The sequence below is a fragment of the Echiichthys vipera genome (assembly GCF_963691815.1).
Source record: "Echiichthys vipera genome assembly, chromosome: 3".
In the NCBI taxonomy this organism is placed as follows: Eukaryota; Metazoa; Chordata; class Actinopteri; order Perciformes; family Trachinidae; genus Echiichthys; species Echiichthys vipera.
The window spans coordinates 8,102,580-8,130,516 of NC_139828.1; the positions used below are offsets into that span (position 1 = coordinate 8,102,580).

Sequence of the window (27,937 nt, forward strand, 5' to 3'; positions counted from 1 at the left end):
TATTTCTATATTTACTGATGCATTTATTTATTTATTCATTCATATATTTCAGAATTTATTTATGAATGTCTTCCTTTATTTATTCATACATTTATTGCTGCATTTATTTATTTATTCATGTATGTACTTATTCATTCATATAGTTCAGCATTTATTCATTCATGTGTTCCTGTATTTATTTATACATGTATTTATTTATTGACACTTGAGTCATGTTTAGTCCTCCATACTTGACCAGTTACGCTTGTTGTGATATTTCCCACGGCGCCTGAACGCCTCGCAGCAGCCCCTGTGTGACGGAGCGGAGACAGAAGAGCGGCAGGTCGCTGCCAGCATCGTCTCACACCGTCGCAGGACAGAAAGGTGTGACAATATCGGCCCTCTAGACAACCTAGAAGTATTTCACGGAGACGGCATCGTTTTTGATAATGCTGTCACACTCGGAACATGTTAGTATATCTGTCTCGCTTGGCTGCATTTGACCCTAACGGGCAGTTACGTGCATAGCTACGTTAGCTCGTCTGGCGTTAGCATAGCCGTTGCTATAGTATCTTCCTATAGTAACGTTAGCGTCAGCGAGCTAATGTTAGCTTGCCGGTTAGCTTCTCGTGTCACTCTTATGACTAAATATATGATGTCGTCGAGCTAACTTACTCTGTTCCAGCTGCTGTTGTAGGGGTATTTTTTTGTGAATGGCTCAGTCGTTAAAGGGGAGTGTAACGGTGTCTGGTAGTCCCTGAATGTGTTGCTCCTCTTTGACCGTTTGACAGCTCCGTGTCTGCGGAGATATGGAGACACCGGGGAGGACAGCGACAACACCGGCCGCCCTGGACTTCACCGTGGACAATGTGGAGAAGGTGAGTTTTGTGGGGGACCACTTCATTTGTCATTGTTAGAATACAATATATGCTCCTTACAACACAGCGTGGGTTGGTGGATTAAAGATTGATTTATTGTATTTTATTACTGTGTCATGCATAGTCAATACGCCCAGCCCAAGACATCATTATTAACACAAAAAAGACCAGAAACCGCTTTATAATACTGATGCTACTGAATTAAACTCATCCTGACGTTTCTTCCAGGCTTTTGCAACTCAAAGAGGCTAACTTATAAACATTAAAAAGTAAACAACCATCCCACCCTGTCATCATCAGTGCTCCAAAACATGAACAAACATTTAATTGAATAAAACTATTCTCATCCCATCATAGAAAGGACACTATAACAGAACATGAGATTCATGCTCCATCTCTCCTAAATCACAAAGAAGTGGTCTTGTTTCAAAAGGAACAAGCAGCTTGATAAGGAAAGCGGATGAGCGTGTAGCCACATAATAACATGTTTTACTGTATTGCCTTCGTCTGGATAGATGTTGTTGTCTGCATACAATAATTTAGCTTTCATCTGTCCTTACTTATTTAAATTAATCTTGATTGAATGGCCAGTGATTAGAAAGAATGATTAGATAATAACTTAAATAACAGGTTGAAGCCCGCCAATTAATTGCCATCTCTGTCATCGTAAAATGCTTCTCTGGGTCTTGTTTTTCTCTGTTAGATTGGATATATTTCTGTGCGTGTGCGTGTGCGTGTGCGTGCGTGTGTGCGTGTGCGTGTGTGTGTGTGTGTGCATGTACTTGGCTGTGTTGTCTGTGGCTGCCAGGTTGCTGTGATGAATCTCCCTGCTGGGTGGCCACTGGCTCGGACATGAGGGGATGGGTGCGGAGACAATAGGGAGGATGGAGGGAGGTGGGGTGAGAGAGGTGCTCACTGTGGAGGAGCGGAGTCGATGTGATGAGATGGACTGGGGGAGGAGGGGGAAGAGGGGAGGGACAGGGTCGATGTCTGTGACGGTGCCAGTAAAGAAAGAGGAGGGGGGTGAGAGGAGGTTGGCGATGCGACAGAAATGGTTTGAGGGAGAGAAGCACATTCCTGTGGGGGGGAATGGCTTGGCCTGATACTGGGCTTTCTGGTGTAATAAAGGAGGAAAAGGAATGACAAACAATGAGCGAGGTCCTGTCTCCGTATTCATCTGCTCATGTTTCACGTCTTCAGGTGAAGGAAGTGTTGCTCTGTTATAATTTGGTGTTTGTAAATGCATGAAGAAACATTTCCAATCATTGTTCATTGTGTGTGTGTGTGTGTGTGTGTGTGTGTGTGTGTGTGTGTGTGTGTGTGTGTGTGTGTGTGTGTGTGTGTGTGTGTGTGTGTGTGTGTGTGTGTGTGTGTGTGTGTGTGTGTGTGTGTGTGTGTGTGTGTGTGTGTGTGTGTGTGTGTGTGTGTGTGTGTGTGTGTGTGTGTGTGTGTGTGTGTGTGTGTACCTAAGTAAATGTATAATTCAGTAACTGGGAGGGTCATAAATAATTTGTTCTGATGTTTTTACGGTAACCGACCTTTAGTTAAAGTTACTGATGCTAAACCTTTTAGATGGAATTTTTCATTATATCAAGCAGTTTTTATTGGGCACACAGTAATTGAGTCTTTTAAGTGTTTCATTCACGATGGGAGTGAAACCGTGATTACCTTGAATACTCTGAGCACAAATAGTGCGTAATATTCAACAGACAAATCTGATCCACTGTCAGTTTCATACCGAGCATTCAATGATTCATTCATTTGATTATCTGAAAAGGGAGATGCTTGCGGTGGTTAAATTTCAATTTAATGATTATTCAATAAATGAATAATTAAGAAGTGTTTCGAGGTAAACACTGAAGTCTGACCCTCAAACTGATCTGCGGTACAAAGGAGCCACTTTATCCTGATTTCTGTTTTGTGCGGGTTTGTACAGTCTTTGCATTTTCAGAGCCTCTTAAAGCATCCAGCCTCCTCTGAGTGGTACAGCGCCATCAGTAATCTCATTAACTGATAAAACATGACAAACAGCATCTGAAGTATCATTTCCCTTAAAGGCTATGGGCACTGTTGTGATAACACCACACTTGCATTTCAAAACCGATGAGATATTATTCTATTAAGACCCCATTATAGTTAGAAAGTATATTTAGATTATTTGGGTGAGATGAGTTTCTCATTAGTTTCTGCGTCAGACCATCATCTTAATGCATGTAGCAAAATCTGAGATATTGTTATTACTGTTAATTTGATATCCTTCTCTGCCAGACATTCACAAGAACAGGTCACTATAAATATGCACACACCGGCAGCAGACACAAGATGGTGAGAGCAAATTAGAAAAAGCAGTTGTTAAAAGATAGAGATAAAAAAAGACCAGAAGTGCAGAGTTGTCCCTGTCGTTTAGCGGGATGGTGGGGAGTGTGTGCTTGTTACATACATGGTGCACTGGAGATGATGGTTCCTGGCCCGGTATTTGTGTGAGTCCAATAGAAAGCTCTTTGTTCTATCTTGGATTTGAAACAAAGTACCACATTGTCGGTATCATTTTGTGTATAATGAATGGGGTATGTATACTGCCTTACATTTCCGCCCGACTATAATTAACCTTGTCTGGAATCACTATTCCATCAATCCAGGCAAGTGAATTAGAGGAAGATCGGAGCTCCACACATTGCTGTGAAATAGTATGCTGTTAGGATTTAATCATTTCGCAAGTCTCCCCCGAGACAAACAACTGCTGTATCATCAGAAAGGACCAGAATAAAGTGCTGGGCCAGTGTGGGTCAACATCTTGCTCAAGGGCACTTTGCTAAGGGTGGCTTCTGTGTAACCATCGCCTCTCTACCCACACAGGAGGCTGTCCATAGGAGGATGTCGAGGTCCATTCAGTAATGCGTAGCTCCCAGGCCTCTGCTTTTTGGAAACTGTGTTCAAGTAAAGTTAGGATATGATTTGTGGCAGTCTTCTTATTAAATATTTTTATGGCATTTCAAAGCAGACGCGTTGGTTCAGCCTGCCAGCTAAGGTATTACAGAACATACTGTAGCAGGAGAATTTGACACTGAGAAATGACGCACGGTGTATTGAGTGGTCTTGTAGGGACTGGAGAGGCTATTTCAGAGGGAAAAGAGGTATCGAGATGACTTTTACCATCCAGTCATTGACAGAAATGTATACGGGTCCAAGGTGGAACACGTCTCGTATGTTACATGATACACACACATCCCATAGTTTTTATTTCAGCACGCACGCAGACAGTATCATATCCATTGACTCAGTGACTGTAGGTGATCTGTCTTCTGAATTATCTGCTTGAAATTGTAACTCAGGTTTTCACATGTAGCAAGGGTTTGTCTGTTCATGTGCTGAGATCTTATCACTATTGGCAACATGGTATTCTTAATTTCTGTCTTGGCTGCGTGCTGTCAACAACCACCCGCGCACACTCTCACACAAACTATTCTTCTTTGTTCCCTCATTAATCACCGTTCCTCCGCGTGTCTTTGGTTCTCACAGTTATAGCGCAGTGTCATGACGGGTCAGTGGTGTGGTGAAGCCTTCTGCAGCACAGCAACAACACTGCCCTCCCATCACTACAAAGGCTCTGAGTGTGACACCCTAGTGGACAGATGGCTCGAAAACACACTGAACCTTTGGGAGCGAGATGCCATTACCTGTCTTGTGTGCCACAGTTTGCAAAGACAAAATGTGTGTGTGTGTGTGTGTGTGTGTGTGTGGGCTCGTGCACTTGTGCCTCATGGTGGGAGGGAGAGATTTCTATAATTTTTTTCAAAAACCTTTTGCTGGGACCTGTTTCTCTTTATCTACATATCATTCCTTGCAAGTGCTAATCATTTTAATAAGGTAATTCATTTGTTATACACAGTGGCTCCTAACTACTTTATTTCCTTCATAGTGTGTGTAGTATAGCTACTGTGGGCATTATTAATGCAGCTCAGGACCTACACTGTAATTATTCTCCTGGGTTTGGTAGTGAGTACACCAGTTACAGTAAATCCATGGTTATGTGTGAGCAGATGGTGCATCTGTCTAAGTGAGCCATGATTTTTTAAATTTGCATCCCTCCTCTTCCTCCTCTTCTCATTGAAAAGGCACTGTAGAGGCGGCTAATGACCTTTGACAGTGTCTGCCAAGAGCGCACCTTCCTCAGGTGAAGCCAGGTGGTTCAGGCAGTTACCCACCATCTGTAGATACAATTAGTTGCATTAGTTGTTCTAGCTGCAAACAAATGCTATCATTTCTAGGGATGTGCATGCTTTTTGTTTGTTTTAAGGACCAATTAGTGATGGGTAATTACCGTTAGTGGTTGAGGTAACTGCTGCATGTCTGGCGTGATTTCTAGGAGGAGACGGGCAGTGTTTTTTTTTGTGAGAAGATTAAAGCAGCAAAATGAGCAGACTGTTTTGTGTCTCATCCTTTGATAATATTGAGAAACAGACACGCTCAGACACAGCGCTGTTTGGGATTGGATAAGGGAAGGTCTGCGATCACACAGTGGGCTGCGGTAATGATCCGCTGCTGCTTTGAACTCCGATATCGCAGCTTCGTTTACAGAAAGGGGAGTGTGAGAGTGCAGCTGACTAACACAAAACATCCTAATGCTTTTTAGAACAAAGGCACGATGATGATGATCGATGGAAAGACCTTTTCAAATTGCAACACAGCAGCGCATTCATAGTTCATCAGTTCTGTCATGCAGCCTTTAGTAATCTGTACAAATTAAAACGAAATGCATTGTTTTCCTTCAAAGTGCTTCGAAGATGCAAAGATTCTCATAGAAAGCATAACGTGGCTGTCGTAGATGTTAGTTGACCACAGAGATCTACCTGCCGCTCATACCATAATGCACCTTTTATAGTTGTCTCTCATGCGAAAATAAAAAATGTGGCTTTTTATGCCTTTTATTTGAAAATACAGCTGAAGGTGGATAGGAAATGTGGGAGAGAGAGAGAGAGAGGTGCAGCAAAGAGCCGCAGGTCGGAGTCAAACCCGGGCCGCTGCGATGAGGACTCTGCATATGGGTAAGGGGGGCCCCAAACAATAAGCTCATCAACACCCAGCCAGACGTGTTCATAATCTCTTACAGTAGGTAGAGGCCGATAATTGTGTTGGATGGCAAAGGGGAGAGAACACCACCTGGAGACTCTCTGCTTCCCAGTAGGCATTGACGTTACTGATGTTCCTCTCTACAGCTGCAATTGCATCAACACATTCTGTGACCCGTCGTGGTTTCTTCACAAGATTATTCATCCTCCCTTGTTTCACTGCCTAAACTTCTCTGATTAGGATGAGGCAACGGGGAGATGTAGATATTAGAGGAAGACGGAGATGAAGAGAGAGAGAGACAGCTGAGGGATGAAATGAAACTGCATGGACAGTTCAGGCTGGAGGGAGGCGAATTGAGAGGGAGAAATGAGAAGGAAGAAAGAGGAGAGAATGACTGCTGGTGGAGGACTTTATGTGAGCAGGCTTCAGGGGTAAAGACAAGGATCAGAAGCTCGCTGAATAGATTTTTTCCCCCTTGTGTTGCTTGTCAGACACTTAGTGCTAGCTGCCAGCAGTTTTACTTCAGTGAGCACATGCATATGTGTGTGTGTTTGTGTGTGAGGCAGAGAGAGAGAAAAAGCAGACATTTTTGCAGAGTAGTGCCAAAACCTCTCCTCTGGCACTGCCAGGATTAGAGGTGTTTGTTTAATTAATGCTCCATTTTCCCCTTCTTTTATTTCCCTCTCTAATACTCATCCTCTACTTCCTCATTGGCTCCTTCTTCTCCCTGCACTCGAGTACTCAAATTACTCTGAGCTGTACTTCAGAGAGCGCTGTTTTCAGGTCATTGCTTTCTCCATTGTTCAGGCTTTCAAGGTAAACCGTCTACTATGTGTCTGTGTGCTTGCCTGTTTGCAAGTGAGAAAAGATGCTCTTTTCTCAAGGTAACCAGCTCTTTTCATCTAACAGGAGCTCAATACGGGCTGAGTTTGTCTTCTCAATGCTGGTCTGTTATCTCTGACACCCACTGCTGTGAGTGTTTGTTGTGTAGTTTGTTCGTACAAAGTTGTTCAACCCCCTCGTGGTTAAACCATCCACAGATTGGGTGGATTCTCTGACTTTTCCCTCTCGTTATTCTTCCCTTTCTTCTTCGTTTCTAGGCCCTCCACCAGTTGTACTATGATCCCAATATAGAAAACAAGAATCTGGCCCAGAAATGGCTCATGCAGGCTCAGGTCTCGCCTCAGGCCTGGCAGTTCTGCTGGGCCCTACTGAGCCCAGACAAGGTATATTTTTCACACAAATACTCACATGGACACACATACACAATGACTAAGCATTTTGAGTAATTTGGATCCATCTTATCTTCTCTTGCAGGTGCCAGAGATCCAGTACTTTGGTGCTAGCGCGCTTCACACCAAGATCTCCCGCTACTGGTCAGACATCCCCACAGACCAGTACGAGTCCCTGAAGACCCAGCTGTTTTCCCAGATTGCCTGCTTCTCCTCCGGCTCCAAGATGGTGCTCACGCGGCTATGTGTGGCCCTAGCCTCTCTGGCACTCAACACAATGCCCGAGGCCTGGCCCGGCGCAGTGGCAGAGATGGTGCGCGTGTTTCAGGAGGAGGGGGGAGGGGTGGATGGGCGGGCACGCTGCCTGGCATTGCTGGAGCTGCTCACCGTCCTGCCTGAGGAGTTCCAGACCAGCCGCCTGCCGCAGTACAGAAAGGGACAGGTACGTCTGCATGTACCCCTTTCTTAAACCTCTGCAGATGGTTATGGCCACCTGTCCAAAATTCACAATTTTGTTTTGGCTCAAGTTGCATGGGTATCAAACCTCAATACATTTTGAAAACTTATTGAATGTGTCTGAATAATTGTTAAGCTGGCAGACAATGCCTTGTCAGATTCTTAGTCTTGTTTATTTATTCTTTAACCAGATATTCTCAGATAAAGAGGTTGCCTTAACTGTATATTATCCCTCACTGACAGATTTTTTTAAACAATGACAGAAAAATATGAAGGCCGTCTTTTGACATTTTACTGTAACTTTAATATAAATTCTGTCCCCTTAAACTGAGAGAGATTGCGCCGTTCAGCGGAATTACTATTGCAGCAACACATCATCAGTAGGGTAAAACTAACCTGTCTCAAGACGGTCTAATCCCAGCTCACGTTCCCTATTAGTGGGTGACCAATCCAACGCTATGAACGCTTGGCCGCCACAAGCCAGTTATCCCTGTGGTAACTTTTCTGACACCTCCTGCTTAAACCACAAAAAGTCAGAAGGATCTTGAGGCCCCGCTTTCACGGTCTGTATTCATACTGAAAATCAAGATCAAGCGAGCTTTTGCCCTTCTGCTCCACCAGCAGAGTTGTGGGACAGAGCAGCAGGAGTCAGGAAAGTCTACTGACAAAGCACATAGCAAGAGCGCCTATTTGGCAATATTTGGGATTCAACCCCAAAGGGAGGCTGATAATGAGGCAATCTGTAAACTGTAATCTCAAACGGTACAGGTCCACCTGCTCCACAGTGGAAGCTTGACCAGAGAGGCCAGAGATGAGCAGCTATTTCTGATATCACAGCAGCTCAGTGTCCATGTTGCTTTAAAAAGCTCAGTAATTATGATGGCACAATGGGCGCAGTGTTTTTTGTCACCTCTGATGTCACCTCGGAAAAAATCATTCATCTTCTTTGTTTGGTGTTGACGTGAAAAGTGACCTCTCGGTTGGTCTCTGTTCACCTTTTCTTTCCATACCCTTGTAAATGCGTCATATATAAGCTTGTTCTGTATTATTTCATAGTAATGAAAGAAAATGAAATGCTATTAAATGTGTCTATAGATATGATTGAAAGTCTAACACAACCAATGCTCAGATATATGATTTAAATACATTTTAATGAGCAGAAAAACATTTTTTTTTTAATTAGTTAGTTTATTTTCCGAGAAGTTATAGCAAGAAAGGCATTATTTCGCTGTCTCAACAGTTATATTAATGACACCAGTATAGAAAAACCTGATCCTACTAATTGGAGTGGAGAACCACATCACACATTAGCGATACTAACAGTCTCATCCTCATTATCATCCTCCCTCTAGGTTCGGGGCGCCTTGGGACGGGAGTGGGGATCAGTGTGTCCCTTACTGCAACAACTGCTGCGAAGGACGGATAGCCCCGGGGCGGTGAAAGCCCGCGTGTTGCGCTGCTTGTCATCCTGGGTGCTGCTGGATGTGCCCCTCAGCGAAAGCGAAAGCCTGGTGCACGACTGCTTCATTGCCCTGCCTGACCCAGAGCTCTTCGACACAGCGGTTGAAGCAATCGTCAACGCCATCTCACAACCCGACTCCCAAAGGTGCGTACAAATGTGTGACACTGCACTCACAAACCAGACAGAAGAAATAATGATACTACCGTATGGCATGAAAGCTTGTCATGGTTTACACTGGAGACATTATACTGGAGCAAAATGGAGGTAGATGGGGCGGAAAGAGAGGGAGAACACAGGGGGAAAAAAGAAAGATGCATTAGCAAAGGGCAGGAAGCAGACAGGGTGGGCACTGGAAGGGCATCAGGGAGGAGGGAGGGATTGATACAGGGCAAGTTGACAGCCAGGGGGAGGAGAGCGGCATTTCTCGGTTGGCTGACGTTGCTATGGTTACAGCGCTGGGGAGAGATGTCATCATGCCCTGGTTGATTTCAAACATGGCAGGCAACCATTATCCCTCCTCTAGAGAGAGAGGGAGAGCGAGAGCCAGAGAGAGAGGGGCGTTGGTGGCGGGACAACGCACAGAGAAGAAAGGATGTCAGGGGAAGGTGTGAAAGTGTGCGAGTATCAAAGACCTCATCATCCATACCTCTGCTCTGCTCCTCTGACAAGAGGGTCGGACCTGTGAAGTTGCTGCTGACAAGTCAGTTTAAACACTCGCATTTTGCAGAGCAGATGGTGCGAAGATGATGAATAGCAGCGGAGTTACAGGTAGAACCAGCAGCAAGTGTTCACTAAGAGTGTGTCGGGTAGAGATGGATTTTCTTCTGTTGATATCACAATTGTCCATGTTATAAAACTATCTTTCTCTTGTTTGGGTCACTTAATACTGATCACAGCCCTGTGTGCGTGCGTGCGTGCGTGCGTGCGTGCGTGCGTGCGTGCGTGCGTGCGTGCGTGCGTGCTTGCGTGTGTGTGCATGCGTGTGTGCATGCGTGTGTGTCAGATCCTCCCAGTAGGCTTGACTCTAACATTAGTAGCATCTCTTGAGACACATTTGGCCTCAGTTTATGTCGAAGCATTGTGTGATTTATGGTTCTATATTTTACTACCTGTGTGTGTGTGTGTGTGTGTGTGTGTGTGTGTGTGTGTGTGTGTTGTGTCTGTGTCTATGAGAGAAAAGGAAAATAAACGAATCTGTTAGAAATCCTGGTGTAAGGTTCTTTCCTCCATCCTCTCCAGGAAATCAAAGCCCACCTTTTTTTTTTTCCATCTGTAGATTCTTCGGTCTTTGTTTATTCTATTTATTTTATCTATTTTTTTTTCTCATCTTTGGATTACAAGTCTGAAATAAATGAATAATACAATACAATAATACAATACTATTTTATCTTTTCTTCCACTCTGCTTCTGTTTCTTTGTGTTTTTCCTTTCCCCTTTCTCTTCTCTCACCATCAGAACTAAGCCCTCCTCCCTGTCTCCTGTTCTCTCCCTCTGTTTAAACACATTACAGTCAACTCATTTGGGGGGATGCTATTGGTCCAGCTGCATCCTGTTGCCAGGCAACCCATTTCCCCTGTCTCGGAGTGTTGCGGTAATTGCAGAGGGGATCAGAGGTGGGGGTGGTTGAGGGGGAGAATAAAGGAGGAGTCAGGAATGAGGCAGAAAGTGTATACCAGCAGAGCAGGGAGCAAAAGAGGAGAGGACAGGCAACTGTGAGTTTAAGGAGAGGAGACTGCAGCAGATGGTCTCAGAGGAATTCCAGGATGTCTTTGCTCATGAGAGAAATGGGCAAACGTATACAAATCCATTCTTCCCTTTTTAATCGTATCACATACACACCAAGCCCTGTTTTCCCGAGCTTAGAGTGCATGACCTGCATTTGCAAAGCACCTTGTTAAAAATGAATGATCTGCTGAGTGCATGAGTGCATTCTGCCACTCACATGTACACACACAGTTGCTCACTCAGAGTAAATTCCCGTCGCTAACGCTTCTCTCACAGAGTTACTCAGGCACCAAGATACAGAGGATGTAGGCCAGTACACACACACACAGGTACAGGCTTATTAGATGGGGACCAGATTTTATACACATCACATCTCAGCTCCAGAGAAGGCTGAGTCAGTGTGGGCTGCTGAGTAGGAGACATAACGCAGGACCATAGATGCACCCTCAGCTTGTAAGGGGTCTTGAGGGAAATTGGAGTAATAAATGCCTCCCAGGACCACGTTACGAGATCAACGTCATTTTGACTGGCTACTTTTTTGTTAATCGCACTAGTACTGTTCTGTAAGGGATTATACTTTGGCCAAAACAATTAGTTGATTCGATGGAGAGATAATTAACTGTTTTGTTAATTAAATATTGTTGAAGTCATTTATTAAGCTCTAGATTTGATCCTCCAGAGTTTTGTTTATTTTCAAAAGTCGCACAACCTTGCTGCGTCATTGATGAATATTCATTGACATGGACCCACGTCTTTATTGATGTTCTCATGAAAGATGGAGCACCGCCTGCCTGACACACAGGTGATATGGTTAACATTTATAGCATTCACACATGCATATAATCTCCTCGATGGCTTCTGGAGCACACACACACACGCCCTTCATCTCCAAATGTCACCCCTTCACTTGCTGTCATTAAGAATGAAAGGAGGATGTTGTCTGATGTTGTCACATGAGCAGATCTGAGCCTGTGTTGAGGTATACGCATACCAATGTGTCTATGTTTGTGTGTGTGTGTGTGTCGGCACATGCGTGTGTTTTAGCCGGAGTGAGGGAATTATAGATGGCTGAGACAGCAGGAAGAAGACGGAATAATAACTGACAGCGGCAGCGCAGCTCTGAGCTGGAGCTTTGAATAGATTTTCTGGTTCCCTGGTAAATGTGTGGGTTTTTTAGGGTGGGTGTGCTGGATCAGAGGTTGGACTGACTTGGATTGAGATTTGATTTGAAATAAACACTTGTCTTGAGAAAGAGCAATACATACATCAACCTAACTGTGAGCGGTGTGAGTCACTGTTAGGTTCACAAGTGAAGGCTCCCCGGCTGTGCATGCTACAGTATGTTCTCCTCGATTGTACAGCACTGTGTGCAAGCATGTTTTTAACTTGTTTTCTTTAAATGAACTAGACTGCTAACTTGTCAGTTGTGGTGTTTCTTTTTCTGTGTTTGTGTGTCGATGGGTTGTAGATATGTGAACACGTTGCTGAAACTGGTTCCTCAAGTGCTGGCCCTCCAGGAGCAGCTCAGAGAGGCTGTTCAGAATGGAGACATGGAGACCTGCCACGGTATCTGCCGTATCGCCGTTACACTGGGAGAAAACCACTCCAGGTGTGTGAGTCTGTCTGTGTGTGTGTGTTTTGTAGGACTGTAAAGATTTTATAGTACATTTATCTTATCTTATTGAGTCTCTGGGTGGTATTAAAACGTTCTGTAACTCAATGATATTTAAAGTAGGGCATGGCGATATTTATATATTGATTGTCTTTCAATGGAATCGTTTGTGATGAAATCATACCTCAAGATGATGGTAAACAATTAAATTATGTCATCTTAACTGATAACAACAAGCACATACTAACTCAGATTTCTCAGAAAATCTGATACGAAATGTTTTAAATTCCTAATATAAGATAAAATGCTCAGTATTTTTAGTTATTGCTTAAAGTAAGTATCTAAAAATAGGTTTTACCATGTGATTATTTCATATAGATCATTTATTTGTTGAATTACCAGAGAAAATGCTGTACTGTGAAGCAGCAAGGGTCAGCTGCCAAATGACTGTTTATCTCTCTCTCTCTCTCTCTCTCTCTCTCTCTCTCTCTCTCTCTCTCTCTCTCTCTCTCTCTCTCTCTCTCTCTCTCTCTCTCTCTCTCTCTCTCTCTCTCTCTCTCTCTCTCTCTCTCCCTCTCTCCCTAGGACTCTGTTGGAGCAGGTGGATCACTGGCAGAGCTTCCTGGCTTTAGTCAACATGATCATGTTTTGTACGGGCATCCCCGGCCACTACCCGGTCAACGAGACCACCAGCTCGCTCACACTCACCTTCTGGTATACATTACAAGTAAGGAATACTAAAATACTCACCGGGGTTTCACTGGTCTTTATGTACAGTTTTCAAATAATAAAACTTTTTTTTTTCTCTTCTACCTTATCCAACATACATCTGAGTAAGCAATAGACAATGTATAGTTACATATTATTGCTTGATTGTTTGTCACTGATGAATGAATGATAAATACTGTAAAATGTACTTGGTGTCTCTAAATATTCTGTGAGTCAAAACTGATGTTTTTTATCTTTAAAGTGCATAACTAATTTTATGTTCTCCCTGCTCCATCCTCAGGATGAAATCATGTCCTTCGAGTCGGAAAAGCAGGCGGTGTATCTGCAGGTCTACAGGCCAGTATATTTCCAGCTTGTGGATGTTCTGCTACACAAAGCGCAGTTCCCCTCTGACCAGGAGTACGCATCCTGGTCCTCCGATGAGAAAGAGCAATTCAGGATCTACAGGTGCGTGTGCATGTGTGTGCGTGTGCATGTGTGCCCCGTCTGTATTTTCTACATGCTTTTTTCCTGCAACAGACTCTTGTGTGCAAGTCTTTCAGTGACCGTCTTAAGTGTTTCAGAAATGACTCGCTGGCAGGATGATTGGTCAGCATATGAGTGTGTTTTGCTCTAATAGACTCTCACTGGACTGGCAGCTGAGAGGGCAAGACCTGTCTGGCATATAAATGAACAAATATTGTTCCAATGTTGCATGCTCTTAAAATGTATGTCTACATTTCTGTCCTTCAGGGTGGATATCTCAGACACACTCATGTACGTGTATGAGATGCTGGGAGCGGAGCTGCTGAGTAACCTGTATGATAAACTAGGGAGACTGCTGACTAATGCAGAGCAGCCCACATCATGGCAGGTGGGTGACACAAACACACACATATGAGAAAAGAGTAAATGTGAACTATTTTTTGTTTCTTCGAGTGTTGCGCAGAAGCCAGTACTAAAAATGTGTCATACCAGATTTGTTGAACCAGTTTTTTTTCCCAAGACAAGTGCTTTGTTTTTTAGTTTTCACGTTGTTACTGATGTCAGTCGTCCTCTTCCTCCTCCCCTTTCTCCTCCTCCTCCTCCTCCTCCCCCCTCCTCCTCCAGCACACTGAAGCCTTACTGTATGGCTTCCAGTCCATAGCAGAGACGATAGACGTGAACTACTCTGACGTCATCCCAGGCCTGATAGGACTCATCCCCAGAATCAACATCACCAACGTCCAACTAGCAGACACCGTGATGTTCACTATAGGTGAGATTCATCGGTAGATTAAACGGCGCTCGTCAAAAAAGTTAAAACCCATTTAGTGTGAAAGACTGCAGAGAATGTTTCAGTCCAGCAACCCTCTCATTGTTTCTCATTCGGTATCTGAACTGTTAATCTTCCACTAGGTGCTTTGGCTGAATGGTTGGCCGACCACCCGGTGATGCTCAGCAATGTCTTGCCCTTGGTGCTACAGGCTTTGGGGAACCCGGACCTTTCTGTTTCTTCTGTCTCTACACTCAAGAAAATTTGTAGGGAGTGCAAATATGACCTGCCACCCTACGCAACCAACATAGTAGCTGTCTCTCAGGTACGTGTATGCATGTATGTTTCTTTTTTTTTATTTACATGCTATTCTTTTCTCTTTTTTTTACCCAGTTGATCAAATATTAGAGCTGGTAACATTTTTAAACTTTACCTGCTAATGCCCGAAACATGGTGCACGCATTTATTTCAGAGCCGACGCTTTAAGTGACGCGAGAATAATTGCAGGTGTTGTTGTGTTCTGGCTGCTATAACATGAAACAACAAGAGAAAGCTGAGTTGAGTAATGCGTTTGTGTTCAAATCAAAAGTGAACCATCCAGTCAGTGTCATGTGAGGAGCTACTGGCAGTTGAGGATGAAGTGGGGGGTGACGACGACACAAGAGGTGATCGCTCGTTCAAAAAAATCAATGGCGGCTCCTAAAGAGGTTATCTAAGATGCTGCAATATTATCAGTTTTGTCAGAGCTGGGGAGTTTTCCATCATTGAAAGAAGAGAACGGCACGGCAAGGGTTTTCTCGATGGAAAACATGTTTTCTCTCTTCTCCTGATTGACTTTGAGTCAATTAACATTGAGTTTCACAGACGAATGATTCATCCAATCACCTGCCAGGTATGTTTTGAAGGCGCCTGCCCTTTTCCGAGACAGTTTCCAATGACGTAAACAATCATCTGACAAGGTTACTGTTTCGACTGTCCTTTCTCGGTGCATAAAAGAGCACTCTGAGAATCTTCACCAAGAACACGCGTTTGTGTTATTGGCGTCTGCGTACTTGTTTTGACCGTATTCCTGCCCTGAGGTGTTGCAGACCTTTTAATGTTGCTGCTTTCAAGAAATAACATCTACTCTTTTTCAATCACTTCAGTTGTGTTGTTTTGTTTTGTTGTGCTTTCAAAAATAATAGAACCTTCACTTTCTCTTTTCTCTCAAGGAGGTGCTTATAAAGCAGATCCACAAGGTCAGTGTGTGCTCTCTCCCAGAGTCACTTTCTCTTTTGTCTTGGCACTCAAGTGACATTTAAATAAGAAACGCTGTGAAATAATTGTGTAACACGATTTTCAGCCGGTAGTCTAAATAAGACATGTTGTGACTTTAAGCTCGATGCAGGCTTGACCTGAAGTTAAACCCACGATCATGTTTTCCTGCAGACAAGTCAGTGTATGTGGCTGATGCAGGCTCTCGGCTTCCTGCTCTCCGCCCTTCCCGTGGAAGACATCTTAAGAAACCTTCACTCTCTCATCACTCCCTACATTCAGCAACTGGAGAAGCTAGCGGATGAGACGGTGCGTACACAGACCAACACACACACACACACATACACACACACACTCAGACCAACAGACACGCGCACACGCACACAAACACAAACCAGGCACAGCTGGACTCTGGCCATTAGGAACAGACCTTGTTTCTGTGTGGTGTCACTGCAGTGGAACATTTCTCTGCGGGACCAGATTGGATTTGACCCTGCACCGTAGGCTTGTGACTCACTTGGAAGTAGCAAAGACACACTTTCTCTCACTCGTGCAAACACACACGCACACACCACAGCGGGAGAGGGAAAAAAAATGCCAACACGGACACTTTTACAGTAGGTCATGCTTTTACATGTGCATGCACACAGTCATGCAAAAGAAAATTCTTTACCCCCGTTTAAATGTCAGTTCTAATGGAGCTTGAGTTTTCCGACTGTCACGGGGGATGGTACAAATGCGGAGCTGATAGTCTCTAAAAATACACAGTTTGATATCTTCTGTATGTGGAACAAAGTCAAATATCTCCTGATGTCTTGTTCTGCAATCAGTGAAGACTTTGGGTGGGCTGAATACAGATGTCAGGTTAGATGAAGCTTCTCTCTGTGCTGTCTGTGTCTGTCCCTGTCTCACACACACACACACACACACACACACACACACACACACACACACACACATCGTTTCATCCAAACTCTCCGACTTCCTCCCTCTTTTTATTGTTTTCCGTCTAGCTTTTTGATGTATTGCCATTACATCAGACTAGGAAATCAGGTGCTGTTTTTGGAGCCGGACAAATAGTGGCACCTAGTGGGGAGACCTTCAGGTTAAATTCCATCAGGGGTGAATGACCGTGAAGTCTGACGGGGCTGACGGTGCAAACACTGACGGGGTCACTCTGTTTTGGCTTTGAGCATAGTGTGAACACACTGTTCTTGTGGCAGGATGACTGTACTGTAACAGCATCGACACAGTGGGGGAAACTGAAGGCGAGATGAGAAGACGACTCCCCGTGGCTCTTTCACATCACCATGGAGACGTAGCAGTAATTAAACATTGCTAGTGAAAAGCTAATTTATGATTTTACAAAATGTGGTCCTGTTTACTGTATTTATTGTATAAATAACCCGACCGATATGGTGTTTTTGAGGCCAATAGACAATTGAAGAGGGGAAAAATTCACAGATTACCGATATGGTGAACTTCTGAGCTGGAATGAAAATGGACCTTTCCAGTGTGCATTTTTGCACTGATACGACTCTGTAAAGGTACACAGAAGGCAGCTCTCCTTCAAATATAACATTAAAGAATATTTAACATTTTTATGTACAATGTATCGCATTCAGGGGTTGAAGCAAGAAACTATTTGTGAGACTGAAAGGTTGTCCAGCGGGAAATGTGTACATTCATTCATCTATCTTCAACCGCTTGTCCCTGTCGGGGTCGCGGGCTGGAGCCGATCCCAGCTGACATCGGGCATGAGGCGGGTACACCCTGGACAGGACGCCAGTCTATCGCAGGGCACATAGAGACAAACAGAGAAAGACAACCATTCACACCTACGGGCAATTTAGAGTCATCAATTAACTTAACACATGCATGTTTTTGGATTATGGGAGGAAACCGGAGAACCCGGAGAAAACCCAGGCAGAAACGGGGAGAACATGCAAACTCCACACAGAATCCTGGAACCTTTATGCTGTTGTTTGTTTTTTAATCAAGTATTATTATTATTATTATGAATTTAAAACTTCTATTTCTGAAATAAAAAATGATGCCTGAGAACTTTAAGCCCTGCAAATTTTAAACCAATTTTATAAATGAGCGCTGAGGAAAATAAAGAAAAAAAAGTAGCTAAATAAACATCATGTTCAGTTCAGTATAATTGGCTAAATGGTCTTATCAGCACCACATTTACTGTAACACATGTTTTGTCGACCTTCCATTCATCCATTTTCAAAACAGTTCATCCTGTTCAGTAGCAGGCTTTTAAGGTTTGTTTGTATTCTTAAATATTTCAGCAGTTACTATTCAAGGCAGGCACTATGCACTAAATGATCCAGATATTAAGTGTTTAGGTTGTAGAGCAAATCCCCAAATAAAATTATCTGTTTCTTTTTCCTATTTTCTTCTTCTTCCAGCCTAATCCCTCCAATAAATTAGCAATCATCCACATCCTGGGGCTGCTGTCGAACCTCTTCACTACGCTCGACATCAGCAAGCAGGACGACGAGTCAGCAGACGGCTCAGCACCACCCGTCAAAACAGCCCCACCTCCACCTGGACCAAACCCAGTCAGTGACCGCAAACAGCACCATCATTGTCATCATTAGGGTTGAGTGACTGGCCAAACACATTGAATATCAGCAACAGGCTGGATGATAGAAATTGACCATGTGTTTCATTTAAAGGCTTTGTAATTCAGCACGCTGCAGCAGTTTAATAGTTGAGAAATGTACCGGGGCACAAGCAGCAACATGAGCTCCACACCACCGCCCCTCTGCCTCCACCGCTACTGCTGAAAACATCGCCTATTGCTGGTTTGGAGGGATGAGGGTGGTCAACGGGAAATGTTTGCCCCGTCACTCAACCATAGTCATTAGTAATTCTGCTGACTGGCATGCACCCATGTGTAAATGCTAATGTCTAAGGCTACTGCTTGTTTATGTCTTTGTTTATGTGTTTCAAAGCTTTTTAATGAGTTAATTTATGTTTTTCAGGTGGTGGTGGTTCTGCAACAAGTGTTTGCTCTCATACAGACTGTACTCAGTAAGTGGCTCAATGACTCGCAGGTTGTAGAGGTGAGTCATCGCCATGTGCGACCACATACTGTCAGAACCTTTCAAGAAATCAGTCGCCTTAATCAGATGTGACATTTCAGTATAGCTGATCTCATGTTCTTCAGGCGGTGTGCGCCATCTTTGAGAAGTCCGTGAAGACTCTGCTACATGACTTTGCTCCCATGGTGTCTCAGCTAAGTGAGATGCTCGGACAGATGTACAGTACAATTCCCCAGGCCTCAGCCCTCGACCTCACACGACAGGTACACACTCATACGTGTGCATACACACGCAAACACACATTAGTATTCTTCCTGTTATGCTCACATGCAGCGAGATTTCAGTGATTTGTCAGAAAGGGCTGTGTACGAGGTAATAAGCTACACGCACAAGGTTAATGAGGATACAGCTTGTAAAAATTAATCCACAGTAGGGCTGGGTATCAAAAAACTGGCACCGGCCGAAATATGTCTGTACTTGGCTTCAAAAAACGTACTAACTAGTGGCTAGTGACTCACATGGAAGAAGCAAAGACACACTTTGTCTCACTCATTCAAACACACACACACACACACACACACACACACGCACCACAACATGAGAGTGAAATAAATGCCTACACAAATGCACTTTAACAGTAGGTCATGCTTTCAAATGTGCATGCACACAGTCATGCAAAAGAAAGTTCTTTACCGTTGTTTAAATGTCAGTTCTAATGGAGCCTGGGTTTGATCGTGGCCACAGGCACTCTACGGTGCTTCTGATTCAGCGCAGGGCAAGCTGCGACTCTCTGTTCTGCTCCAGATGGCAGACAGCAGCGCTCATAGTTAAGCAGACTCTCCGGTCTAATAAAAGGATCCTTCTGCCCTGAAGTTACGTTTGAGTATGGGAATCGGTACTGAACATTTCCATACGATACCCAGCCCTAATCCACAGTTACAGTGTGTATTCATGACTGAACTCTCAAGCATCATTTGCTTGTCCACATAAACTAAAACTCAATACATTTCATTCAGTTAAGCTGCCCTCACATCACCGTGAGGTAACTCACCGCCTACAGTCATTTCAACGAGGGTAGGCGGTTTTGACCGTGGCGGCAAGGGAATGAAGTGGTTGATTTGAGTCAACTTGAGTAGAGTAAACTTTGGGTCAACAGTGCAGTATAAAAACCGCTTTATGTTTTATCTATGTCACAATCCAGGTACGGTAGCGTCAACACAGGAAGATTTCTGCTAGAGAAACCTTATTTCGTGTGGATCATAGTAGTGGGTCTTTACATTCACATTATTTCAATCCAAAGTTCAACTGCAACTGAAAGTTTTGCTAAAATAAATCTGTTTTCACAACTGAACAATAGCTTATTTGTAAAATTCAGACACATTTGCAAACAAAGTGCAGAGATAGTTTTCTCACAGCGCTGTCAGTCCAAATGCACCTATGCCGAAACACTCAGAACGAGCCATATCTCATAAATATGGGCGTTATTAGGGGAGACATCTGACACTACACAGGTTTCACAGTTATCAAGTTTCTGCAGTGCATGTAAATACATCTTATAGTTTCCTGCCAGAGCCCGTTTTTCCTTCCATTGACCTAGTTTCTTGTGTGCAAGTGAACACAGCGAGTGTCTGATGTGAAGTCCTGCTGTTTCAGATGGTGCATATCTTTGCCAGTGAGACGGACCACTTCCCACCCATCAAGGCTCTGTTTGAGCTGGTTACCTCGGTAACGCTGTCCATCTTCCAGCAAGGTAGGGGTGCAGCAGGGGCGGGGCTGTGACTATTGTCAAATGTGTCTGTTCAAATCCGTGTTAGACCTTTTTGAATGTTTCTGATCGTGTTTGATTTCACAGGAACAGAAATCGTATATTGGTGTAGAGGACAAGAGTGAAATCATGAACAAATGTCTAAAAACAAACGTAAACAAAAATGTGTATTGTGGTGATATACTCCCATTTCTTTCTGGAATCGTGCGTGAAGAGTGGCGTGCTGTTGCATCTATAGACAGTAAAACAAGTCAGACTGGGGGCCACAGATAGGAGCATGACAAAAGGTTAGAGGTCACTGGACTCTTTTGTCACAGTCGATCTTTAAACCTTGTAATCACAGAGTGGTCTGAAATGATCATTTTATCAACGCAGAGACGTCTGTTTCCACTGATCATTGATGAACTCATTTTAAGACTATGCTTTAGACGTATGTAATCACCACGCTGCAATGCCTAGTATTTACTTATTTATTTGGATTTTACTGCATGAAAATGACTTTCCTTTAGTGAAGTGTTCAGTGTCGATCTTCTTAATGTGCGTGACCGTGGGGGCCAGACTTAAGTTCTGATGTTCCCTCAACATTAGATGGAGATGAGTGAGATGATATCATTTCATCCACTACGCTTTGGTTCGGATACTCGTACCAGCTCTGTCTGCTGCTCCCCTTCCCTTTGTGTTGTCCCTTCTTTCCTCTCCTCCTTTTCCTACTTTGACTGGTTAAGTAATGGCTGCCTCTCCTCCTGCCTCTAAACTCTTTTTTTTTCTGAGCAGGTGCCTTTCAGTAGACAGTATCAGTACAGGATACAGTCACAGCACAGAGACCACTAGCTTATTCAGTTGGCTGACATATAACACAGCAGGGCGGGCCAACTCAATACGGCTGCCGCCTCTGCTGTGCTAGGATTAGAGTCGGGCTCTCCATCACAGCCCTCTGAATAAGACTTGTTATTCTCTCGAGGGGTTGTGTGTGGTTGAGGGCTGGGGGGGGGTGTTGAGCAGGAAAACGTGTTTGGAGTCTGGGAACAGCTAAAGCTGGGCGCTCACTACAGACGTTTGTTCTGTTTCGTTACAAGTTTCCTGTTGGCAACATCAAGCTTAAGCCACCATGTTTGAAAGTCAGGAATCTCGATGTGGATTCTTCAGTCGAGAAGCTTCTGCAGGAAACGTGTGTTTAATTATGCATCATTTGAAATCTGCCGTACTTTAAAAAAAAAAGGCTTGTAGTCTGTGTCCAGCAGAGGGGAGGTAGTGATATCAGAACCTATCCTGATGTCTGAGTGTGATTCATACGGATGGCTATGGGTTCACCTTTGAAGCAAAGGGGCTCTTATCGACCGGCTCTGAATGGACCCTTTACCGAAACCTCCTCCCCTGAGGCACGGTCTGAGAGGAAATGTTGCTTGTGGTTTGATCACATCGGCCAGCGGTGCCTCGTGGGAAGGAAGTAAAAAGGGGTTCATTCAGGTCGGTGCCTCTTTTCCTCCAAACTGTAACAGTAACAGAGGTGCCTCCTGGGTTCCCACTCCAAACCCACTTTTGTTTCTTTAGGTTTGTTCTTTTTCTCTCGTTACTTCTTTCTTTTTCTGTTTCTCTCCAAACAGACCCATGTCTTTGTCTTCTGCCTGTTTTTCGTTTTTGGTTGGTCTGTTCTACCAAGACTCTGCCAAAGCTTCATATGCCCCCTCCCCCCCTTCTCCCCTTCGTTCCTTACTCACGTGTGAATTATTTCAATGAACTATTTTTGAGTTTTTTTATTTCCACATGACTGTTGAATCTATTCAGTTGCTGTTTGTATATTATTCTTATTCTCTTATGATTTCTTAAGTTTCATCTTTATTATATTTTAGGACCCAGGGATCATCCTGATATTGTTGATTCATTTATGCAACTCCAAGCTCAGGTGTGTTTTTGGTTTCTTATTTCATTCACTTTGGGTTTCTCTCTCTCTTTCTCTCTTTTTCTAATTTCTCCCTGTTTCTCTGTCCTCTTCTTCTCCCTCTCTACCTCTCTCTGTCCTTTGTTACTGGGCCCTAAGGTGTCCCATCACGCAGGCGAGGCAGTGGAATGAAACGTGAGGGGCATGTTTGAAAAGGAGGCGTACGTCTCTCCTCAAATGCTCTTGATTCTAACAGTCACCTCACCGCATAAAGTCAAGACCTCACGAAGGGTTTTCAGGTTACCTGCAGAAACCACCTGAAGCAGCCTGACGTGCTCATAGAAGTTTACAAAGCACAATAAACATCGTCGTGTACTCAACTCGCTGTGTTTTCAGTCAAATTACATGAAAAGAAACCCCTAAAAAGATGCCTCAGTTATTTTTTATATCCTTTTCTAACTGTAAACATGCCGTCACAGTCGGATACGTCTCACAAACTAAGAAGACTAATAAGGTTTTTTCTGACTAGATGAAAGTGAATTTCTTAAAATAGCTTTTGGAAAGATTTCATGAACCTAAGATGTCAGGAAAAGCTCATGACTCACAGAGGGACATGTAATCCTTCTATAAATAATCATAACGATTTCTTATACTGCTCAACATGCGAGGGCTCGATTATGGCAAAAATCATAAACACGATTATTAAGGTCACTTTTGAAATCACGATTATTTGAGGTGATTACTCAGACTTTGGAAACATCATGCATTCACTGAACTTTAATAGGTCTTGAACCTGAATTTCTTGAACTTTAAGTAAATAAATAAATGTTAAAAAAGATGAAAAAATAAACAATATGTGTGTGTGTGTGTTTAAATAAGTACAAGTACATAAGTATAAGTACTGTATGTTGTCGTGCACTGCCAAAACATCCTGAAAACTCCTAAAAAATAATTTTTGTAAACTATATTTAACATAATCTAGTCTAACTAACGAGTGAAAGCCGCTGTAAAGGAAAGTGTGCGTTGGTTGAGCACAAGACAAAACCGCCTCATTGTGAAACAGAAGATGGAACAATAATCTCGATTATCTTGTTTTCATAATTGTTGAAATCAAATGTAATTAATCACCAGTCCTGCAACAAACTGCTTAGCTAATGGTAAACCTCGTATGCGTGCAGATTGACTAATTTAAGCACTTAGATTTTAAATCAACTCAACTTTTTCCCTTTTTTCTCCGTAAAGTCAACATCAGGGCACATTTGCTCCTTGGAAAAACATCAGCACACTCAGCGCATTAGACGAAGTACTTTAGCCGACGCGGCGCTCTTGGGAGGATGATGTAAGAGCCTCCGTATCGGCGGTGCGGTCCCAGGTGACTGGTTAGTCTCTGAGCCCAGTCCTCCTCTGAAGTCATTCCAGCCCAGAGCCAATCAAAGCCCCAATGAATTAATATTCAACTAATATTAATCAGTTCAGACAAATTGGCTGATGGCTCTTCTGTTTTTTTTTTTAGTTTGTCTTCCGTCTTCATTCTTCTTCCTTTTGTTTTCTATCTTTGGATAGATCTGACCTTCATCTCTCTCCCTCTCCCTCTCTCCCTCTCTCCTCTCCTCCATCCTGACTGAGTTCATTATTACAAAAATGATTATTTCTCTTTACCTGCACATGTTAATTACTCACACACTTCTGTTGCATATTCAGTCCAGTTAACCAAAACCAAGGAAAAGTAATGCTTCCAAAACAATTGATTGTCAAGAAACAAAACCATCATTACCTTTGGTTTGACTTAAGTTTCCAATGATTTCAAAGTTTGATTTTTTGCAATTTGTTTGTTATACCTGCTGAGTTCTGCATTGGAGGATCTCTGTATGAGTTTGGACATAAACATGTGGAGAGAGTACCATAGCCTGGTAGGCAGATCTGTTCTCAGTCCTGTGTTGCTGTCAGATCCGGCTACCAGGCTGAGCGGGTATCGTTGATAGCAGTATTTAGAAGGAGCTTATGCAGTGGAATGTGGTGAAGCAGTACCGATTGGGTCAGGCCCTCAGATACACGCTCTTGTTTAACGCCTTTATCTGCCTCTTAGGCCCTCAAACGGAAGCCCGATTTGTTCTTGTCTGAGAGTCTTGACGTGAAAGCAGTGTTCCACTGTGGTAAGTTTGCACATCGTTTACACAAACACACACCCCGACACACTGTTCTGCTACAGTTCCTGAGAAATATGTGCCTGTCATTACAAAAGTACAAGCTGTACCATCCTTCAGTAGCTTATTTATGTTTCTGACTCCTTCTCCCACTTCTAGGAGTTCTGTCACTCAAATTTCCTGAGGCTCCCACAGTCAAGTCAACGTGCTTGTTCTTTGTGAGCACACACACACACACACACACACACACACACACACACACACACACACACACACACACACACACACAAACACATGAAACCCTGCAAGGAAATGCACGTTTATGAATGAGTCACGTGGCGTTAAATGTGCTGATAGTCTCTGTGTTTCTGCCTCAGACGGAACTGTTACCCCACTGCTCAGATGTGCCTCCGCTGGCCAGAGTGGTGCAGGAGGACGGCAAACTGTTGATTCAGGCCGTGCTGGAGGTGAGAAGCACCGCATTAAATATTTACACTGCCGCAGAGACGTTTCATCACTTCACCGATGCTGCAGTCGGCCGTGTTATCACACATCAAACTTTTCTTCCTCTGCTATTGTAATGAAGTCCCTGTTGTCTAATTCCTCCCACGCTCTCTCCAGGGCATCGGGGGCGGGGCATCTCGGAGCCTGATGGACCAGTTTGCAGAAGTGCTGTTCTCTCTGAACAAGCACTGCTTCTCTCTGCTCGCGATGTGGCTGAAGGAGGCGCTGCAGCCTCCCGGGTTCCCGTCATCGCGGGTCACAACTGAACAGAAAGACAACTTCTCACATCAGATACTGAGGTACAGGGACGTCCTGATATGAGATCCTGTTGATGATTATTGTCAAAGAAATGTCACGGTTTTTATGATTATTAGTCAGGGAATTTATTATTTGACCCTATGGAAGGAAAAAGACACACAAGCAATCTTTTGGTCCGGCACGAAAAACATGTCAGACTATTTTATAGTGAAAATAGATTCAACACATATTCATAGAACTGGAGTTACATCCAGGTAACTAATACACGTCCCCGCAAGATTCAGAAAGTAAACGGTAACGTTGTGAACTACTCCATCTGAGTTTAAACTGTTTTGTTCCAGCTCAGTAACGTTACATTACTTAGTTATGGATTTTTTTTTAACCTTGACTTCGTTGGATGATCATCATATTCAAAGTGTTTTCACTTTTTTGACGGCATGCTTCACACGCTGACGAATTAAGCCGCGTTTTTGGCAGATATAAGGATGAAATTTAGGTTCCCTCTGACATTTTTTTCTTCTTAACGCTTCAGGTGAGTGGTAAGACAAGGCACACACACAAAACAAACTGGCACGCACACACTTGTTATGTGAGTCGAGATTTCACCGCACGCAAACACTCACGACACAAGATTTTTCACATGGAAACAAGAATCAGGACACGGTAGATATCCGTAGCTTATTACAGTTATGAAACTGTGGTTTTGGCAAAGTTACCTGACATCCGTGGTCACGTAACACTGCAGATCATTTGTTTATAGACTTTATCGACTAATGAGTCAATGCAGTTGCTCAATCACAGGATCTTTCGCACACACTTCCTAATCGTTTCTATTTGTCCGTTCTGCTTTGCTCCCTTCTTTTCCGCTCCCTCCGTCTCGCAGAGAGCGAGTGAACAAGAGGAGGGTGAAGGACATAGTGAAGGAGTTCACGCTACTGTGCAGAGGGCTCCATGGTACGGAGTACGCCGCTGAATACTGAAACTCTACCCTTGAACTCTCACCAAACCGTGACCTCTGCCCTCAGCGCCAAACAGCTGGATGCCACAACAACACAGTTCTCACCAACCCCATCAGCGAAGCTATCATGAAATGATTGTAACGACAAACCCGCCCCGCCGCAGGACAAGACATGGAACCATTCCAGCACGGAGCCGCCGTCGGAATAACGGACAAACATTAAATCCCCGGCGGCTGTAGGGAGGCTGTCCTCCCTGCTCCGTTTTTTTTCTGTTATAAGATTGATTGTTTCTCTCTCCTCTTATTTCATTGGAAGCGCTTCGAGCAGCAGCCCCAGCACGCTGCCTCTCGCCTCCTTCTATCTCTGTCTTGTTCTGCCTTTCTAGATCTTCCTGTGGTTCCTAGGTTGTTTCCTGGTGATTAGCATCCATACGAAAATGGTAGTGGTATCGTACGTAGCTACTTGACATTATTTTTCAAAATAAATCAAATTAATTATATAAATGTATATGTAAACACATATAGAGAGGTGATGGCTGTCAGTCCTGCTGCTGCTAACGGGAAGAGAGAAGGACCAATGTGAGGAGGGACTTCTGCAGAAAAAAAATTACATTCATACAATATTTACCCTCTAATCATGCCCCTGTGATCTCTGCATTTGCCAAATTATTATGAAATGTTCTGTAAATTTGTCCTTTTTTTGTTATATATGCCTTTTGGGGGGTGTGAGTGGAGGTAGAGACATAACTGGAGGACTAGAAACAGAGTCTGCTCTCTTGCCCAGCCCTCTTTGTACAGGGCTGTACCTCATGTACATACAGTCCCACCCGGTCATACTGCAGTCCCCTCGGATTGTAGGCAGTGTTTTTATGCATTGGTCCCTTAGGTAAAGCAGGACTGCCTAGAGTGAAGGCCGCAGGTGGGAGAGGAATTATAGTAGCTGGCAGTGAGAAAGACGCACAAGATGGAAACTGAGAAGGGAAGCGAGCGTTCGGAGGGATGATTAATCCTCACGAAGGACTGCTTAGTCACCGTAATCGTGCAAAAATATTAATCAAGTTGTGCATATTAACAGTTATCGCTGAACACTTCTGTGTATTTGAGTGTACAGTATGCCTGTGTTCATACCTGTGTGTATGGGAGGTTGTGTGTGTGCACAGATGTATCTTTTTCCACTTGTTCAGTGCACTTATATTGGACCTACAGTACACATCCATACCTTCCCCCCTATCTTTTAAACACAAGAGCTCGTTCATTTCTTCACACTCGCTCGTTCAGACTGCTCTTTTCCTGACGAGACACCTTCAGTAATTCACCTCTGCTGCTCACCGGCAACCACGCCCGTCTTTGAAACGTCCGTATCGTCTGGAACGACCAGCCGGTGATAAACATCGACCAGTCTGTATCAGTACCGCTCTTAACAAAACACAGAGAACAAGCCACTCAAAGCATTTCATCCATCCGGGTCACCTGCCTTGGAGAGGATCACGAAGGATTACAAAAACGTAACATCTCTGAGAAAGTTATTCAGCATTTACAACGAGAGTTAACGCCGACATTCTGTGCTCATCCATCACGCCCGAGACTTTACTGTTGAAGTGACATCTAATAACACTCAGCGCTGAAATGTACTCTGTGATCTCTGATAAACTTTATCTCAGTCTAATCCTTCTGTCTTATCCGAGGTGCCTGCAGACAAGTAGCATGTATGTGTTTTGTGGAGGGGGTGGGTGGGGGGT

General features: G+C 43.8%; 1 protein-coding gene across 2 annotated transcripts; it reads left to right on the forward strand.

Moving 5' to 3' along the window:
- Window positions 1-315: 315 nt before the first annotated feature.
- LOC310945119 (importin-13-like) lies at window positions 316-27,896 on the forward strand. Of its 2 annotated transcripts, none has more exons than XM_083911114.1 (23): window positions 316-363; window positions 771-857; window positions 7,028-7,153; window positions 7,245-7,601; window positions 8,968-9,221; window positions 12,271-12,411; window positions 13,000-13,141; window positions 13,424-13,590; window positions 13,876-13,996; window positions 14,233-14,380; window positions 14,521-14,702; window positions 15,589-15,615; window positions 15,806-15,940; window positions 18,052-18,204; window positions 18,631-18,711; window positions 18,816-18,953; window positions 20,344-20,440; window positions 22,306-22,358; window positions 24,421-24,487; window positions 24,638-24,696; window positions 24,856-24,945; window positions 25,100-25,281; window positions 26,124-27,896. In XM_083911114.1, exons 2-23 carry the CDS (start codon window positions 789-791, stop codon window positions 26,218-26,220), a joined length of 2,886 nt encoding a protein of 961 aa, XP_083767240.1. In that variant the 5' UTR covers window positions 316-363; window positions 771-788; the 3' UTR covers window positions 26,221-27,896. The 2 variants fall into 2 exon arrangements, with proteins under 2 accessions (XP_083767240.1, XP_083767239.1); XM_083911113.1 differs by having other exon boundaries at window positions 352-449.
- The last annotated feature ends 41 nt before the right edge of the window (window positions 27,897-27,937 follow it).